The 19,644-nt window shown below is 40.8% G+C and overlaps 1 protein-coding gene across 1 annotated transcript in view; it reads left to right on the top strand.

The window, feature by feature from the left end:
* DOCK3 (dedicator of cytokinesis 3) overlaps window positions 1–19,644 on the top strand; it is a 184,509-nt gene that overhangs the window by 101,430 nt on the left and 63,435 nt on the right. Inside the window, exons 13-17 of the mRNA XM_082288519.1 lie at window positions 2,734–2,822; window positions 4,924–5,049; window positions 14,263–14,387; window positions 18,447–18,609; window positions 19,106–19,212. Of these exons, the coding sequence (XP_082144645.1) occupies window positions 2,734–2,822; window positions 4,924–5,049; window positions 14,263–14,387; window positions 18,447–18,609; window positions 19,106–19,212 (610 nt within the window). The remainder of the gene's footprint in view (window positions 1–2,733; window positions 2,823–4,923; window positions 5,050–14,262; window positions 14,388–18,446; window positions 18,610–19,105; window positions 19,213–19,644) is intronic.

The raw sequence follows: 19,644 nt of genomic DNA, 5'->3' as shown, positions 1-19,644 counted from the left end.
GGCAGCCAGAAAAGCCTTTTCACAGGGAGAAGCTAAAAAAAATTTGAGACTCTGAAAACCTAACAAAAGCTGAAACAAATACATGGTCTGTCAAGGGAGACTTCTGCTGAATCCACAAGAGAATGCTTATGGGAGGGGGAAAAAAATCAATTTACTTCGCCAGTCTTCTTTAGCTTGCCTTATTATTGGTAAAGATTTATGTCTGAAAAAATTTTTTTCTCACAATTGAGATTTTCCTCTTTGTTAATCCCACAGTCATGTTAAAATCTCCCTAAGAGGATATAGTACCATAGCTGTAGTTATAAGCTCATTATGTAAAAGCATAAAGGTTTGCTTTTATAATTCTTTTTAATATATATGTAAAATAATTTAAAAGTGAGGTGGAAATTAAATTCTCAGTCCCTTTTTTCTGAAATCACTTGATTTAATATTTTGTATTAATTTTATCTTTAGTGAAATTTTTTGCTCATTAAACATGTTATTCTTTGTGTCCATCTTACCATTCTCCTGAAAACTTCATGCATTTCTCTTCCATATTTGCTTTTATCTGTTTCTTTTTTTTTTTGTACTGTTTTCTTTCAATCCTTTTTTTCCTCTTTCTCCAGCCCTAAATCTTAAAATTCTTACCTGTTAATGCCTGAATGCCTTTCCCTTTTACTATTCCATTGTTGCTATTTGCCCAGCTGGACAAGAGCTCACATCCCATTGCTGTCCCCAGCTGCTGACTCCAGGGACTGCTGTGGGGTGGAAAACATTCCAAATGTGCATTTGCTGCACAACCAGCCAGCCTCAAAGGTGATGGATGGCTCAGGAGAAAATTGTTATTTAAAGGAGAAATAGATTCCTTTATATACTTGGTATTTGGACAAGTAAAATGTGAGCACAATAAGACACATTCCAAGCAAATGTTTCCAGGCCAGCCTGTCAAAGTTGGGAGAAGATCCTCCTTCCTGGTGCTCAGGAAATGCAAAGTGCAGCTTCCACTGGCACTTGGTACAAAACTGGCTTTAAGCTGCCTTTACAGCTGATTTTGGGATAACTTTGTTCCAGGTTAATTGGCAGGCATAAGTTGTTGGAGGCTGACATCTATTTTAACTTGTACTCCAGAGGCTTGTACAGCAACTAAAAATCACCACAGTTTAGACATTTGTTTGTGTCTGTGAGGATGGAGGATGGTATGGAATCTCTGCTTTAGGTTCTCTCTCTACTTTTAGGAGAATCTTATTTGGAGTAGGATAAATGACTTTTAATGTGTTGACAATGTGAAGATAATTTTTATTTTTTCTTGATGTGTAAGCTAAACCAGCACAGAACACCACAATTACTGGCAGGGGGTTTGTACTGTCCATTAGTGCCTTAGCTCTGTTGTGTTTTGGTTTTGAGGGATTATTTTGGAGAGCACAAATACAGTCAATTTACCATCCTGGGAAGTTGTGCAAGGTCATTTATGTGCTGATCTGCCTTTTGTGACTGTGTGGATAACTGGTGTCTCCTCCCAGAAGGGGTATAGTACTTACAGGAGGTGGGCAGTAGAGCAAGTGAGATGTTTAAGGACACAGACGTTTTCTATTTCATTTGGTCCAAGTTGTCTCTGTTCTTTTTGCTGTTCTAAGAACATTTGGGGGTGTCAATAGTTGTGCCATCGCAGGCTTTGGGGCTTACCTCATTAATCTTGGCAGCACATGGTTTTGCAATACTGAAGCTGCAGGAGATTACTACTTGTAGAGAGCCTGAATTCCTTCTGCCATGCTGTTCTTCAGTTACATAAGGCAGCAAACCAAAACATCCCCACTGTCTTCACAGGAGCTGGTGTGTGTCTAACCCTGGTTGTGCTGGCATGTTGTGCTCTTGGGGGGAAGCAAAAAAGGGAAAAAATGGTAATATCCTTGGAGAAGTTTTACAAAGTGACTTATTTCTTAAAACTCCCAGGAGCTGAAAGCTTAGAGTATTAGCTTTTTTTTTTAACCTTTAAGAGTCAATAGGACAGAGGTTTAATTAAATTGTTTAATTCAATTGCTTTTCAGGAGAAATGAGATTCACAATTGCTGCTGAGTTAAAAATTGCTGACTTCATGGGGAATCATTGAATCTTGCTGTTGTGATTTAAATAAAGCACAGTTGAATTTAAAATGCAGTTAGACTTGATCAACACACTGCTTTTCCTTTCTTTTTTAACCAATAGCACTGTTTGTAGTAAAGGTGCCGTTTTTTTCACATGAGAGAAGATTATATGGCTCATCTTTCATGTAAAAGCTTGATAAAGAGGGTCACTTCAGTTGTTTGCCTTTCTCTCCCCAGTCTGAGGTCTCTCCCATCCTATGGGACAGTAGCCTGTGGACTCAGAACGTGGAGCTGGTTTCCTTGGCTCCTGTCTCAGTGGCACTGCAATTCCTGCATGCTGTGCTTTGGATCCTGGACAGAAATGTAGCACTCATTTTCTACATGCACAGAATTCAGACAGAGTGTCCAGAGCTTTCTTGATTCTGTCATAATCTGAAAAGTGGAAAGATGGCTTTGGTGACAGGAGAGTCACCACCAGCTCCAAAGTGTCCATTGAAAGGACATAACTATTAGGAAATATTTTGTCCCCTTCCACTTTAAAAATAAGTTACGTGGGATTTCTCTCATTCATCCAAACCCTGTACAAGCTTTCATATTATCTCTACAGCCAAGTTGACTCTCGTGTTCCAAGACGAGAAAGCATTTAACTTGAATTAGTGTTCTTCTATTTTAGGTGTAACAATGAAAACGAATGGTGCCAGATCCATGAAAATATCATCCGCAAGTCCAGCACCAAATACACAGCCCCCAGCTCCAACTATGGTAAATATTTCCTTGTGTTTGTTTGTCAGAACAACAGCTGAACATCTCCTTTAGGAAACTGCTGATTATTTGTAGCAGAGAAATTCACTGAGATGTGAAGTTTTCCTTTCGTAGCTAATGACAGATAAATAGGGAAAGTAAATCCTGTCTTATCTGTTTACCTCATGTAATGATGTCTGTAGTTGCTAATTCAGAGATATCACTGCTCTCCTACTCCAAATGAAGCAGCTGATAGGATACAGTTCAGCTTCATTACAGCCAGTTCTGCATTCATTACCAAGTGTCTGAATCATGGTGATGTCCAAATACTGAATTTGTCTTAATTTCACTTATTTGCATATTGAGATGCTGTAGTGGAATATGCAGTGCACGCTCCCATAGAAGAGATTAAGCACAACAATAAGAAAATAAAACATTTTGCAGGTTTGGAATTTTACTGTGTGTAAAGCTGGTTTCATTCCATGCTGTTCCTCCTGTTAAAGTTATTCACTAGTCATCATTAAAAGATCTTCCTAAATTGTTTACAACTTTGAAAACTTGGGCAACATGTCTGAACTTCCAAATCTGCTCCAGTCCTTTGACCCTGGAATTTTTAAAATTTATTTTCATTCGTTTGTTTTTAATAGCAGACAAGGATATAAAATGAACAAGTTTTCCTGTAAGTGACAAAAATAGTCAAGACTGATTCCTAATGAACACGTGTCTCTTGTGTGCTGTGAAACCTTCTGGACACACAGACACCCTTGTACATGGTATTCAAAGGGTTTGAATTTTTTCCATGGTTTCGAAGCCTGTGTTTTCCCTGCAGTGCTCTCCTGCCTACTCAGCTGGGCAGTTGCAAGTCCATGTTTTGGCAGCTTTTGAGTATATACATGCTGACTGTCCAGCTGGCTGGTTTGCCTCCCTTTTTCTTCATTTTAAGGCTTTTTGCTCAATTTTTTCATCCCAACTGCCAGTATTCATTAAATTTATACAATCCTCATGTAATCTGGATATCCACTTATTTGCCAAATTCGGCTGAAGCCAAACAACAGGCTTGAAAATTATTTCAAGGGGAGAAGGCAGGAAGTGGGTAGGAGGTACATGATACTCCTGGTTTCGTTCCCCTGGTAACTAATGGTGACTAAATATTGGTCACAAAGCCCAGATATTGAGCTTAGGAAAGAGTAGGACTTTGGATGGCTTGTGCAAAACTGTTCATCCAAGGCAGGGTTTGGTTTGGTGTGTGCTGTTCTGGGCAGTGAACAGAGAGGACACAAGGAACTCTTGACCAAGTGACACTGAAGGGGATAAACAATGTGGAAAATTGCTCTGTGCAGGTAATTCTCATGGGTACTTGGAGCTGGTAGTGTGTGCTCCGCAGGTGAGACTGGGCTTGAATGCCTGAGCTCAATGCTGCCATTTTTTGGTATGGTAATGCTGGACTTTGTAATTTTACCAATGCACTCTCCTATGTTGTAAATTAAAAGCAACTAGAGAAAACAGCTGGGCTGAGATTAAGTGTGTAATTATTCCTAGTCCAGCTGTTCAGATGATACACCGAACAACAGAGGTGGTTGCTGAAGTCAGTTTGGCCAGTTGGCACTCCTGAAACATCTTGAGGAACTGCTGGGAATTTCATTAAAATCAACATCCTTCTATGAAGCAGTTAAAGAAATGAGTGGAACAGATACACTTTGAGATTTAAGTTTTTCCATGGTATTAAGCAGGATTGAAGGCACTTGAGAGATGTTCCAGAGCTTTCTGTGGTTGATGGTCCCTCAGACAGAGGTGGCATTGCTCATACATGTGTTGTAACCTGCTGCATGTGAGGAACAGAAGTGATGGAAGTACTTTCTGTAGCCTGGGACATGTCTGCAAAATTAAATATTCTGATTGTTAAGACTTGTATTTTAATATAATTTTGTGCTCTTAACTGATCCCTTTTAACAGTTTTGTTTCTTCCATTTTAATTTTCAGGTACTCCAAGGGAGAAAAGAGCTGTGTTTATATATTGTATTAAATTAACTGTGGAGCAATACATTAGTTTACCTGCACACTTTGTACACACAGAATCTGATTTTTAGGGCAGAAACAATGAACCTCTTCGGTTTTTTTCCAGGACTTATAATATCTCTTCAGCTTCTTCGTGGTGACATGGAGCAGATCCGAAGGGAGAACCCCATGATCTTTAACAGAGGCGTTTCTGTCACCAGGAAGTTGGGATTTCCTGATGTTATAATGCCAGGTAAACACAGCAGCTCCAAGCTGAAAATACTGGTCATTCTGTCTTGTACTCTACCACTCAAGTGCAGCTGGGATGGGGACTTGACTTGAGTGAGACTCGTAACAGGGTTGTCTTATTTATCAGTGAATGCCAGATTTGGGTAGGCAAATGCTAAAACATGGTCAGCAACAGACATTCTAGTGATAGAAGGTGTTAAAATAAAATGGATAGAAGGGGATCTGGAAAGATTGTTCTGATAGTCTCTACAACCCCTGCCAGTTAATATCCCTCTTGTACACTCAGCATAGAGATTTTTAAATGCATGAAATTTCTTCTTCCCAGCAGTCCAAATCCTGGAGGAAAAGAGCTTATACTTTGCAACCTTGATGTTTCTGAGTGCACGTGATCCTTTTGTAATGAGAAGTAGAGAAGGTGCAGATCTGGTCAGATTTTCCCTCTGGCCTCATGGAGCAGCTGGTCTGTGCAATGTCTCGGCTGCAGCACTGCTGTGCTTCCTCTGCTCCTCACCTCTGGAGCAGCAGCTGGAGATGCTTCTTGGCTTGGCAGATCCAGCACGGCCAAGAATTCACTTAGAGAAGAACCCAGAATGTGGCCAGTCATGCAACCCCATAAAACCTGGTGTTACACTGGCTTGAGTTCTGCAGTGTGGTGAGAAATGGGTTTGCTAATTAGTAGCATTTGAACTATTACTTCATTGCTATGATAAGCAAGCCCAAGGATGACTTTACAGACATGGGAAATTTGGTGAAAGCATAATGGGAAAAGCATCAGATTTTGTTACTCAAAAGGCTGCAGTGAGACATCAGTACCAGAAGTTGTTGTAGCCTTGTTATGGAAGCTCTGCAGAAACGACAATAAAATAGGGAGTAGGTGGGAAGCATTTCTAGAAACTAAAGTCAAAGGATTTTGAACAACGTGTGTTTATTTACTAATGAGCTTGAAAATGGTGGTAACAGAGCAGCAGAGGATGTGGGCTATAAAGCCAATTACAAATGTTGGTTCTTAGTGACCTTATAGCAGTTCCAGGCATAACCCAAAGCAATCAAATAGGGAAAAGATGAATTATTGCCAATTGATGTACAAACACAGCAGCTGCAAGGTGATCTGCTGTAATTGAGATCACAGCTGGATGTGTCACATTTACACACCTGTGTAAGGGAATTAATTCTCCTGCAAGAACTGCTTGATCCTCCATTTCTGTGGATAGAGCTGTGCCTCAGGTGCTTCAGGCCACTGAAGCTGAAGAACAGCTTCGTGTCCTCAGTGTTCCCCTGAGGAACTTTGTTTTCCAGGCCCTGGCCCTCTCTGCAAAGTGCACAGTGTGTTCCTGAATTTGCTGCTCGGGCAAGGCTTTGGGCTAGGGCTTGAGCAAACAGATCAGCAGTGTTCATACAAAACGTACTCCTGCCCTAAGCTTTTAAAATTCTCTGTTTGTTACAGCTAATTCAAATTTCCAGATTTTCTTTGTGAGAACCACAGTTCTTGGAGAAAACACTGGGGTTTTAAGATGATAGACTGTTTGGAATTGGACTCATATACATATATACACACACACATATATATATCTGCTCAAAATGCTGATTGATAGAAACAAATGTGTGAAAATATCACCATTCTGCTATTAAATGCTTCCTGCCTCTCTAGAGGATCTGAGCACAGAACTTCTCCTTGATTCCAGGTGTGCTACAAGAGGTTTTCATATAGAGAGTTTAGATACAAAGCTTTAGGCATTATGAGAATAATGCTTCTATTGTGAGGAAAGGCAGTTTGTACCTGTCTGTAAACACCAGGTAAGAAAAGAAAAGCAGTTGAGGAAGTGTGAAGGAACTTTCATTTTAATTATAAATGAGGACATTGCCAGAGTAGAGAGGAGCTGTGAAGAGAGGAATAGTCATGAATGGGGCTCTAAACAAAGGCTTTCACTGTCTTGGGTATTCTCCAGAATAATGAAATCTCTGGAAGATGAGGAGATTGAAATTTAGTGGAACTCCACTGGTGCAGCAAACAGTGTTCACTCTAATTACTAATCAGGTTTTTTTTGGAAATCAGAGTATGTTTGACATACTCAAGTGATAGCAGATATTTGCCTGTTGTTGTGTACAACAACAGATCCAACTGGGGTTGGAGTTTGCCTGACATCCAGGATAAAACATTTGGGTTGTGTGACCTTTCAGGTGGATTAGCCCAGCTACATGAACAAGGAATATCTGTCAATTGACTTGGTGCTTATGTTGCTACAGCCAGGATCAAACATTCTTCCTTAGCTTTATGAGTATTGTCTAAAGTTGAAAAATAATTCACTGGGGACACACATGACAAAAAAAAGAAACAAAAAACCCCCAACCAAAGACTGAAGCCTGTCATGCACATTAGCAGTTCTCAACCATGTCTGCTGCTTTAATAGGCTTTGTCAAACTACCTCTTCCTTGCTTTGCTTCAGAACTGTTTGTCATTAAACACAGGGTTTCTTCTTCCAGAAAACCGCATAGAAAGTTCAGGACATGTATTTTGCAAGTGGATACAGATTTTTCAAGGCAGTGTGGTTTAAAAATGGTTATTATGAATAAATTAATAAAGGCTACATCAGCTGGCACTGTTAAAATAAGCAGTGATCATTCTGCTGAACCAAGAAATCTGTTTGTTGAAAAGTAAATAGCTCCAGCATTTCAACTTAATTCTTTTGGTCATAGGTTTGAACGTTGTTTTTTTTTTTAAACAGGAAATCCTTTCACATGTGTGCATCTTAACTATTAAAATTCTGTAGCTGTGTCTCATTACAGTTTTCCTACCCCGTTTTGTTTTCTAAACTGTAGCATTAGCTCCCTGTATCAAGCCCTCTTTCTCTGTCCCTCAGATATGAGCAACATCAGTGGTAGCTGGTCATCATTAAGAAACAAAGTGAAACTGGTCTTCAGGGGCTTGTACCTTGCATGGTTATGGAGAACAAACTTAATATTCTACAAAACAATGCTTCCTGCCTTTTGTGAAGATAAAATGTTCTTTGTTTCCTACTGTGTTGTGATCCTGACAAGAGCATCATAAAGACTTCAGTTATCTTTTTTTGGCAAAATCAGAAGGGATTCAGTCAAACCAGCCTCCTAAAGAAGTTATGGTGGAGTTTTGTTCATTTGTGGTTTGCTGGTTTGTTTTTTTTTCTTTTATTCCTTTTCTAAATTGCTCCTGAGTTTAAGGCCGTGCATCTGATCCTGCCAATTTTACCTTTCCCAGAGCTGGGAGCAGTGAGGCCTGTGCTGCTCCTTGGGGATTGCAGCTGGGCTTTGTGCAGGACTTGCTGGGCAGAAATCTGTTGCATAGGCTTGGCGTTTGTCAGTCCCCCAAGGACATCCCTCCCCTTCCCCATGTGCTGATAAGTATTCTGTCTTTTCCTTTGATCCTCTGATGAAAAGTGCATGCTTCATCTCCGACTTGTGAGTGATGTTTCTTTCTCTTTTTTCTCTCTCCTTGTCTTAATTTCCTGGCTTCTCTCCTGTTCCTTTCCCTTTATTCTCTCCCCTTTGTTTCTGATGCAGAGATGAAGATTGTTGGGTGTAAGTTTCTGCTTTTCTGTGTCATGTCTGCTTTTTGCTTGCTTTTTTCCCATTTTCATATCTTCCATGGAATGTTGGGATTGGTAAAGACAGTGAATCATAACATCACAGGGAAACTTTGGTAACAGAGAGGTGGAGACTTTGTTTATCTTCATACCACAGGGTTTCAGGCAAATTTAGTAACTGTGACAGGTGAATCAGTGAGAAACAGGAGAGAAACATCTCAGCATCTGTTCAGTCAGTGAGCACAAGGTCATGGCAAAAATACATTAAGGAAAGAACGTGGTAAAATCCATCAGCCATTCTCAGAATGGCAAGAGTGTTAACGAGACCAAAAGACATAATTATGTCATAATTATCACCGAAAAGTGTCTACAGGGAGAATAAAAGTATTATTGTCATAAATAAACTTGTGGAAATGGAAAGTTAGAGGAGACAAAAAGCATTAAAAAACAACTTCCTACTACCAAAAGGCAACTATTCCAGGGAAATCACTGCATTTAAAAAGGGCATTGTATAAATTCTTTTCTATACATAGAAGCCAAACAATGGGTAGCAAATAACATAATAAGTATTGCTTGTCCCTTTTCTTTGAAATAATTGTGTTCTCCTCAGTGAAAGCTGGAGAAGCACATGGAGTTAAACTTGCATAATGTTCTCTTTAGAGAAAAAAAAAGCTAATTTAATTTGCCATACAGGCAGCAGATAAAAGCTTTGTTTCCCCTTGCTGCTGTAATATTGCTCACAATGATGTTAATAGTTGCTCACTGTAACTATTTCAAGAATTAGGCCTTAAAAAAAGCCTGCTGCCTGGCTGGTGAGGGGACAGAGAAGTGAGCTGCTGAAATGGGTGGAATGTGATCCCCAGAGTGGGGGACAGTGCCAGGAATGCAGTGGGAATATAGAGGGGCTTCACAGGGCTGTCAGAGGGGATGTCACTGTTAAAGCCAGGGACAGTGACACAGTGGGAGGATTAGATTGGGAACAAGTCCCGAGGGGCAGCCAGGAAGCAGGACAGGGGTGCTGGAGCCCCTTCCCCCTGAGCCAAGGCCAGTTTGTTCATGTCCCCTTGGTTTGGAAGAGCGATGTGATGAGCACAAAGCTGCTTCTGTCAGCCTCAGCTGTGCTGAAGTCCCTGCCCTTCCCAGGGAGCTGTGTGTTTGCACTGGGAGGCAGCTGCAGCTCCAGGTGAGGGTGGAGTTTTGCTGTTTGAGATCAGGGTCTCATCACTGGTCCCCCTCCAAAGCAGCAGCTTCCAGGGAAGAGCCATCCAGAGAGGGAATGTCTGGGATAATGTGAGTCTCAGCCAGGAAACAGAGCAGTTCCCCTGCAAAGAGCTTGGACGAGTACAGCCAGAACCTGTGATAACACTGCACATGAATAGAAATCCTCTACATTTTATACTTTGCTTCAAAGCCTTTCTGTGCTGGCCCAAGTTCTCAGTTTGAGCTGCTGTAACTTGGCTCAGGTCAGGGGGTGGTGCAGATTGGCTCTGGTTGTTCATTGATAGACGGGACATAAATGCACGGGTTTGGGTTTTCTTCAGAAGCCATTGTGAAGATGCTCTGATTATCTTTCTTGCCCATTCACTCTTCTGTGAAATGCCACTATTTTTGAAGAGATGCCAAACCCAGGGGTGTTAGAGAGTCCAGCAGACAGTGCATCACAGTGTGGGGCCCTAAGTGAATAGGACCAGCTCAGCAATTTGTTAAGCATAGACACTAATATTTAGATTTTTTTTTTTCCCTTGGCTGCCTAAATTGTAAGACTGAACTTTCATTTTAAAAAATCCAATATTCTCTGGATAAAGGGCTATTTTACTAAGTTAGTTGAAACTGCACCTACACGTGCAGACTGCTGGGAGCTGCCACTTTTCCCCGGTTTACAACAGGGATATATTACATGTCCACAGAGTCCCAAAACATTGACAGCTCAGGAAAAAAAAGTTGTTAGAATTGAGTTATCAGAAATTTGTTTCTTTCTCCTGTAGAAACTTCTGTGAATTATGTCCCCTTTTTTGATACAGTATTCTCCTGCACAAAACAGGGACTGTTCCTGTCCTCAGAGTCCAAAATCTTTAGGATCCCTGAATAAAAAGTGTTTGATTGCATGCAGAGAGTTCCTGTAAATTGTTACTACTTTGCAGTACAAGTAACTGGTCAGTCTTCCAGTGGAAATTCTACACACCCTGTCAGGATAAACTCCCATTTCTTCTGCTGCAGACCAGACAAGGAGTGGCTGTTGGGCTGCTTCAGGTTGTTAAGTCTTGAAAATATAAGTAACTATTTGGAAGTCTTCCAGTACATTCCTTTATACTGCGAATGCAAAATCAATATTTGGCTCATGTAGCCTTCACCACCACTCCTTTTTGCCCCCATTACTATTAAAATAGTTTCAGGTGGTATGAGAAAGGATTTCCTTTCAATACAAGTGAACCTCCCCAAGCTATACTTGATTTATAATTTAAACAACTGTACATTGGACATTAGGCTTTGTAAATAGGTTAGAACTGACAAACAAAACCCCAATAAAGGTGAAGGGAGTTGATAAAGGAAGAGCCCCATAACACATCAGAAAATGATTTTTTTTATATTATTGTGGAAAATACTGTCTTTCAAGGCATTTGATATGGAATTAATGTCAGCAACCATGTATATAAAAAGTGCATGGATAATGCTATAAAGAAGTTTACTTTTGTTTTTAACTAGAAAACGGTTGTAGAGAGATGGGCTTTGAAACAAATACCATTCTGTAACCTCTCGTGGAGTGTTCAGTTCATCCCTGACAGCCATCCAGCACAGAGACCTCAGCTTAAAATGACATCAGCAGGCTTTGCTCTATAAATACCCATGGCCCACTGGCCTTGTAGCACTTTTTATTCCTGTTCTGATGGGAGGCCATGGCTCACCCAGTTTTTTGCTCTGTGCTGCTCTTTGGGAAGGCCTGAGGCCTCTGTGGTCCAAGCTGAGGTACCAGCCTGGTTTTGCCCCAAAATGCAGGATTTGCTGTCACAAGCACAGGGCTGTTTGTGCAGTCTTTTGCATGAACGGTCTGATGTCTTAAACAAGTTCATTTTTTCTCTCTTTCTGATGGAATCAATGTGGGCAAAGCCTTGTGTGCCCAGATTCCTGCCTTGGCACGTCACTGTCAGTGCAGGCTGGAGCTGACCAGGCCACTCCTGGTCCTGCTGATGCTCCTGTGGTGGAGCCACTGCCAGCTGCCCCTGCCTGGGGCTGAGTGTTCCTCTGGCCCTGCACACTCAGAGCAGAGACTGCAATAAACTGCTCTGTGCTCAAGCATTTGCACTGGGTTCTCTGCAGCCCACTGGGGTATCAGAGCTCAAATCCTTCAAAACCACAAGCAAATGGAGGAAAAAAAAAAGGCTTGTGAGGCCTCAGGTCAAGTGATATGTTGGGAAAAGGAGATTGCTCCTTTTAGGAAGGTGATTGTCACCAAAATAATCACCATACCTGATGGTTACATGCTTTTTGTCTTTGTTAGATTTACTTCCTATTTTTACTGTATGTAGTGACTTTTTCTATTTTTTTAAGATCCCACAGACTATTTTTACAAGAGAAGATGCAGTGTTATACTTCACTGTAATACTTTTTCCCATCTTTTCCCTTAATTTTTGTGCAAGTCCACTGGTTTTAAGATCCTTCTACGCCCCACCCCAAAGGCATTTTTTTTTAATTAGTGGAGTAATATCCCTCCTGTTAAGCTTAATAGAAGATAAGATGCTATATATAACCAACTGCTGCCTTTAATTTAGGCTGGAAAATGATTTGCTATCTGACATTAGACTTTGTGTAGCCAGGCTGCCTTCCAGAAAAGAGGTCATAAACAGGGAGCTCCAAAATGCTAATTATAGTGAGTACTATTAATTTCTGTTAAGATCTACAGCATACAAATTGAAACTTTTTTCCTAATGGTGCAAACCACTGAGAAAAAGGGATGGAGTCTGTTAAGCAGGAGGATTTTCAAAACAAAAGGCCCAACTTAAACCATATTTTGCGATGAGTTTTTTATTTCCTTGCTGTCCCTATAATCAGGATAGAGGTAACTCAGCTTGGTTTGGAACCCCAAGATAATTTTCTCTTATTGTGGCCCGTGGATTGTTGCATTTGATGGCTGTGCTTTGATGAGCAAAACCAGATCGAATATCCAGGGTCTTGCACCAGGCTCTTGCTGTCATCTTTTCTCTTTAATGACCCCTGGCAGCTCAGCCTCTGGCTGGGAGGTGTTCCCAGCACTGAACCTGCAGGAGAGGGAGGCTCATGGCAAAAGCAGCACATTCTGCACACAGATTCCCATTCACATGACTGGCAGCCACAGAGCTGGATTTTCCATGCTGAAAGCGTTGTACTTATCTCCAGAAATAAAATTGAAAGTAAAGGCAGGACTGAAAGCTTCTATTGTTTGTCCCTACAGCTGATTAAGGAACAAGTTCTGTGGGGTTATAGACTTGAGGAAGAATGTGAAGTGCTGCTTTGAGGGGCACAAAAGGATGTCCCTCAATGCCTGAAAGCAAATGCTGCCTTATTTCATTGTGCTTCTGATTAATACACAGATTTAACTGCATCAGCTTCTCCAAGTGGAAGAAGTCAGACATTGAAGGAGTCTCTGCTTTGCTGGATAACCATTCCATTACTTCGTTATTTAGTGTCTTGAGGCTGATTAACAAAATACTTGCCTTGAAAGGGTTTAAATTTTTATTTTAATTTTTTGGGTATTTTTATATATTGCCCTTTAGTACGTTTGCCTTTCTGGCAAGTAGATAAAAAAAAGTGTTAAGTGTGGACCATCATAAAATGGTGACAGTAACTAAACCTTACAGAAAAATAGGTGTTACCTGCTGTCCTTTTGGTGTAGGCATTAGAATTGACCACTTTAGTTTTGAAAGCAGTTTCCCAAATCAGATTCTAAAATAAAACTAAACCAAGTGAGCTAGAGTCTGTGAAATTCAGGATAACAAGATGCTGAGAGACAAGCATTTCTATTTCTGAATATAGTCATTTGGTCTGAAAGCTCCTGAAAATGACGTAGTGAGAAGCTGGCAAGTGTCCACACTGCCTGCTTTCATATAGCCATGCATATGGATACCAGAGGCCAGCCAGAAATCTAGCAAAAACTACATTTATAATTCCTTCTTAATCCAGCTGAACTGAATTGTGACCAGTTTCCCAAAAAGGCTGCTTATATTTTGTTGTTATGATAAAAGGAAATTATGAAAATACAGAAAATCCTTGAAGGGCTAACTGAACATAATGTTATGCTGATCGTCACAAAAATACTTATTTTTCTTAAAATATATTGGAAATAGGAAGTCTGAAGCTAAGGATGTTTTGTCAGGCTTAGCCTGACACTTCCAGCTCAGCTAGCAAGGCAAAGTATAGGAGTAAGAGGTTTTTTCCCTTCCCCACTTACACAATTAAAGCCAGTGTTGATCCTGAGTTCACATTATTAAAGGCATTACTAACAATGGTCTGATTTGATGCACTGATATTAAACTGTTCATCCTTATTAACAATTAACTTGCTGCTTGGAATGATTTGGGCATCAGCCATCGTCTTGCAGAACACAGAAAATGATTTGCAGAATAGAACTGGGACGGCCCCGGTGTCCCTGTGGAGTTTAAGGCTGTGGCTCCGCTCTGTCCCCGCAGGTGACATCCGGAATGACCTGTACCTGACCCTGGAGAAGGGGGACTTTGAAAGGGGTGGCAAAAGTGTGCAGAAGAACATCGAGGTGACCATGTATGTGCTCTATGCCGATGGAGAAATCCTGAAGGTAAGTGCTCCTTTCCCTGAGAGCCCCAGGTGCTGCCTCCAGGGACACATCCTCTTGTTCCAGAGTCTGATGCAAGGGAAGAGCTAAAATCAAACTGACTCTCTCTCTCTCTTTTTTTTTTTTTTTTTATTTCGAAGTCTGTAAGCTCTGTATTATGGTCAGTTATAAATTTGTAAGGATTTGGAGCACTTCCCTTATATGGGGATAGAAGACCTGGAGAAATACTCAAACTGAAAAGCCTGTGTGATTTCCAAATGTGATGTCAGTGGCTAAAGTAAAAGAATTTAGAGTAACTGTAATCGGAACTGAGGAGTATATGGCATATCTAAAATTAAATAATGTGTGTCATACAACATGATGAAATGCAATTCCAAGGGAGACTCCTGGATCTGAGTTGTTGTGTTACAGTACTGAATGTAGTTCTGGAAAATAACTTTGAATAAAATTTCACCCTGGGTTGGCTCTATTCCAGCTGGGGATGGGGATTGTTTATGTTTCCTGTTTTACCTCCTTTGTTCTTTTAGTTTTATTGAAGAGAAGGAGGTGGGTGGGAGGTTGTGAATATAGAGAAGTAAACAGGAAGTATTTCAGCATGAGCAGCTATCAGAAATAGCTCCCCCCTACCTTTTCTTTTACCTCCACTGCAATAAAATGGGCTTTGTAGCCATTACTGGGGAGAGTCTAAACACCTAAAAGTGTTTGTGTATCAAACACATTGCCACAATCTTCTGGTTTTAATTGAAAGGAGAACTTTTATTAGTACAACTGCTTGTGGTTTCATTAAAAGTAAAGTGTATTTCTTGTAAGGAACTCGTTTATGCTCAGAGCTGCTGCAGGAAGATCAGAGTCCTTTTCTGTTCAACTGCCTAAGCTTTTCAAACTGAGTGGCAAATTTTTAATCATCAGCTGATTTCACAGAGGCTGCTGAGAACCAAGAGAGGTCCCTCAAACTGCAGTATCAGCATCTTCAAATGCTAACGTACATAATGGTGGCCAGTTATACCATAACAGGGCCCAGTGATTACATACAAAAGCCAGATAATTTCTAGACATTATCAGTCTTAAGTTCAGTGATTTTGGTTGGAATGGTCATTCACAGAGATGAGGTTGGTTTTTCTTGTCTTTGCCTGTTATTACTATTGTAAAGTACACTAGGGCTTTACATGAAGAGTGGGATCGGCATGGCACAAACACTGTAAAGGGTCAGTCCAATTAGAAAAAAAATCAGGTGAACAGATTGTCCTGAGAAGTTGTGGCTGCCCCATCCCTGGAAGTGCTCAAGGTCAGGTTGGATGGAACTCTGAGTGACCTGGTCTGGTGGAAGGTGCCCCTGCCCCTGGCAGGGGGTTGGAACAAGATGAACTTCAAAGTCCTTTCCAACCCAAACCTTTCTAGGATTTGCCATAAAGGAGAGACTTTATTCATAAAGGGTCTTTGTGGTGTTTTTAAATTTAAGCCACATACTTAAAAGAAACACTCTATCCCAGGTTTTATGGTATTGCTCCTCTGTATGGTTGCAGCCAAAGCAGCAAAGACACTTGGTTTGTGTCAAGGAGATCTTTGGTTCCTGGTGTTTCATGATGCCTGTGAATGTGGGCAGAACACTGAGAGCTCAGCTATAGACCCTGGAGCACTGCTGTTCCTGGGTGGAATACCCCTCCACTATTCCTGCCCCATGGCCTTTCTGCAGCAGAGCTGCCAACAGAGACAGTGGGTGCAGAGTTACACAAGACAAGGGGAAATGGCCAGAGTTTTCATCTGGTATTAGAGTAAAATCCCTAAACTTTTCCCAACCAGCAGCACAATCCAAATCTAAATTGTGCCTTTCTGAAGCCTTTAGCAGAACCATGCCCAGCATTAATGAGAATTTTCTCAGCTCCTCATTGCTGCTGAGTGGATCTTGATCCAGAAATAGTCCTATTGAAAGAAGTGAAATTATCTCCAGAATGTAGTGCTGTTCAAAATGAAAATGAGAATTTCATTTTCAAAATGGTCTTACTCAATTGTTAGTATCTTTCAATAGTCTGAACAATTTAAAAAAAAATCCCTTGACACATTTCTCACTTCTTTCTTCTTTCTGTTCCAGTAGCAGCAATAACCCATGAATTGCAAGGCACACCTTTAACAATGAGTATTTCCTGATAGTTTTTCTAGTTTAGCTTCCCTTCCCTGCCTCTGCCCTCTAATTCCCCTGCATATTTGGGTCTCAGGGTCACCAGGTGTCTGGAGATTAGTTTGACGTTTGTATTTTGCAGATCACAATTCAGAATTAAAGATTTACCAGTCTGCCCTCCTCAGACTATAGAGGGTAGTATAACTGCATGGGAACTAAGTTAACAACCAGAAAGAGAGACTATTCATTTATTTGAAGTTCATACTGTGAAACTGCATTCAAAGATTGGCCATTTGCCAGGTGGCTTCTTGAGGGGACAAAAAAAGCTCACATTAAAATTTGAATTTTTACTGTACCTTGCAGAGGAAATAGAAATACTGTTTTGTTTTTTCCTAAGAGCCTAGTGCAGAATGAGGTTTTGGAATTGCTGTGTTGAAGCCCAACCAGTTACCCTTGCAACAAAATAGAACTGGACTCTTAGAGGTGTTCTGGGTTGCAATACTGGCACTGCTCTCTACTAACCTGTTGTGATCTGCAACACTTAATTCTTGTTGCTGTATTAAAAAATGTGGGGTTGTGGCTCATCCCATGTGGTTGCTGAGGATTATTTGAGAGGACTGAGTTGTATGAGTTCAGCCTTCAGTCACTCAGTTTGGATCAGAGCCTTTGCAGTGAGTCTCTGTCCTGGTAGGCTGTCCTTGCACTGAATCCCAGAATTCCAGAGAGCTTTTCTTCCTTTTTGGGCTCCTTCACAAATTCTTTACTTTCTCAAAGGCAGCAAATTATTGACAGAGGTTGAAGTAACTGTGACTGGTTAATGGGATATTCTTGACTGGGTAATCAGATGATTACAGATTTAAAAAATCAATATTCTAGTATTTTCTAGGGATAGAATTGAGAGATGCCTTGGGGAAATGACCAGTGGTTCTGCTTGTCATCATACTATTCCCTGGAGGGTTTCTACATCAGAATTTATATTATACATTGTGGTCTGGGTCTGCTTAGCTTCTGGTTCTTCCTGGATTCATTATCCTTGGAGATGCTAAAAGTGAAGAATCTCCAAGCTGTCTTTTTTTCTGCTTGGTTTTATGAGATGTTGTATCATATGGATCTCTTTGTAAGTGCTGGGTCTAGAGGCTGGGTTAGTGCTGATATATAAAAAATGTGCTTCCTGCTGCATGTCTTCATCACAAAGGAGCTTTTACTGTCCTTATTTCAGGACTTCAATATTTATCCTATTTTCCTTCACTTGTATTCTAAGGATTTTTTTATTTTCTAAACAATACCAGTTCATATTTTTCTTCATCTGTCTTTTGTGAATACATATATTGGACAAGATCTGAGTTTGTTATATCTGAAGGCAGAAACTTAGATCCAATTATGTTTTTAGGTGATGAGTATTATACACAAATTCTTTGCTTACCACTGAGGAAGTAACTTGATCAGAATTTTTTGGGATACTTGGTGAGGCTGGGTGGTTGTAGTTTTGAAAGATGAACATTTGTAAAGAGCTTGGAAAGATCAGTTACCATTTCTCAACTGAGATACTGGAGCAGAAATCTGGTTAAAGGATCTTTTCAGAGAAGGCTAATATTACGAGTGATGGTTCTACTGTGTCCTGTTTTTTGGACTCAATTTTATATATTTGGACTTAGGTGCTTATTGTGTCGACTCAGTGCTTGATGGAAAACTTAGCTTAAATAATAACTTAAGATACTGGGATTCACCTGGTATCACAGGTCTCCTAGTTCACCCTTTGACCCAAAACACAGTCTGAAGATCTCCTAAAGAACTCCACATTTCATTGTGTCTGAATTCCTGCTTCTGACTCTTCTTTTATGTCTACAGAAAGCCACGAATTATATAAAGGTTATCACTGGGTAATAAAATGACTCATGGGTGGTGATGTGATGCCTATAATGCTGGATTGTTTTCTTTTGTGGCAGGACTGCATCAGCCTGGGCTCCGGGGAGCCGAGCAGGAGTGCCTACCACTCCTTTGTGCTGTACCACAACAACAGCCCTCGCTGGGGGGAGATCATCAAGCTGCCCATCCCCATCGACAGGTTCCGGGGCTCCCACCTGCGCTTCGAGTTCCGCCACTGCTCCAGTGAGTGCCCCCCCTGCCCAGGGCAATTCCTAAAGGCCCCAGCTCCTTCTACTGCCAGTTTAAATCTGGATGAGGCTGTCGCTGGGTGGAAACAGGAATGAGAGACCAGCCTGAAATACAGTGAAGGGGCATTGCTAAGCAGCCTTTTGCTGAATTTATAACACAAGGCACTAAAAAACATGGTGAACGATCAGTGCAGGGCAAAGCACTTTGTAGATGTTTGTCCCTGCTGTTCTTTTGTTGAGTTTTTCTGTAGAATGTTTTCTTTGGAGGATAAACAGTTTAGATTTTGCTGTTTGGCATGTCTCTGTTTGACTTGAAGCTTGTCAGTCCTTTACACAGAATTAGAAAAAAGAAATTAGAATTAGAAAAGTTGTTTGTTCTGTAAGCTGCTTGTTTTCTTTTAGGCATGTGGAGAAGTTGGTGAGTAATCTTGTATATATTGACAGACAGGGTACATACAAAGACAATTCCTTCTTTCTATCTCTTGCTGCAGCAAAAGACAAGGGAGAAAAGAAGCTCTTTGGTTTTGCATTCACCCCATTGATGAGAGATGATGGCACGACCTTGTCGGATGATATCCATGAGCTTTATGTTTATAAGGTACCAGTTCTCTGCAGACTTTTCGCTGCTCGTCTCTACTCCATTACTTAAATGAGTAATGGTCATTACATTATCCTTTTCCCCCCTTATTAGAAGTGTGTGAGAACAGATTAATAGTAGTTTCAAAATTTTATACATTCAAAATCACATGGTTTGGATAGAGCCCTTCTATTCTAGGTGCAGTTCACCTTTTCCATCCAGCTGACGATGATTTATCTGCTGTTAATGCCATCCATTTTGACTTCAAACATGCTGGTGTTCATGAGCATTCAGCACTTCTGCCAGCCTAAGGCACTGCTCTGTGCCTTTGTAAGATGACATTGTGCTGGACTCAAATGCCTCATGCTGCAGGGCCACAGCTTGGCAGCCCTGCAGCAAGAGATTTTGGCTTTGGGGTTTTTCCTTCCTGCTGATTCACCTGGGTTTATTTGT

Source organism: Coloeus monedula (genome assembly GCF_965178545.1).
Source record: "Coloeus monedula genome assembly, chromosome: 11".
Classification (NCBI taxonomy): domain Eukaryota; kingdom Metazoa; phylum Chordata; class Aves; order Passeriformes; family Corvidae; genus Coloeus; species Coloeus monedula.
The sequence above is the reverse complement of the archived record's forward strand: the minus strand, read 5'-3'. Positions and strand labels throughout refer to the sequence as shown.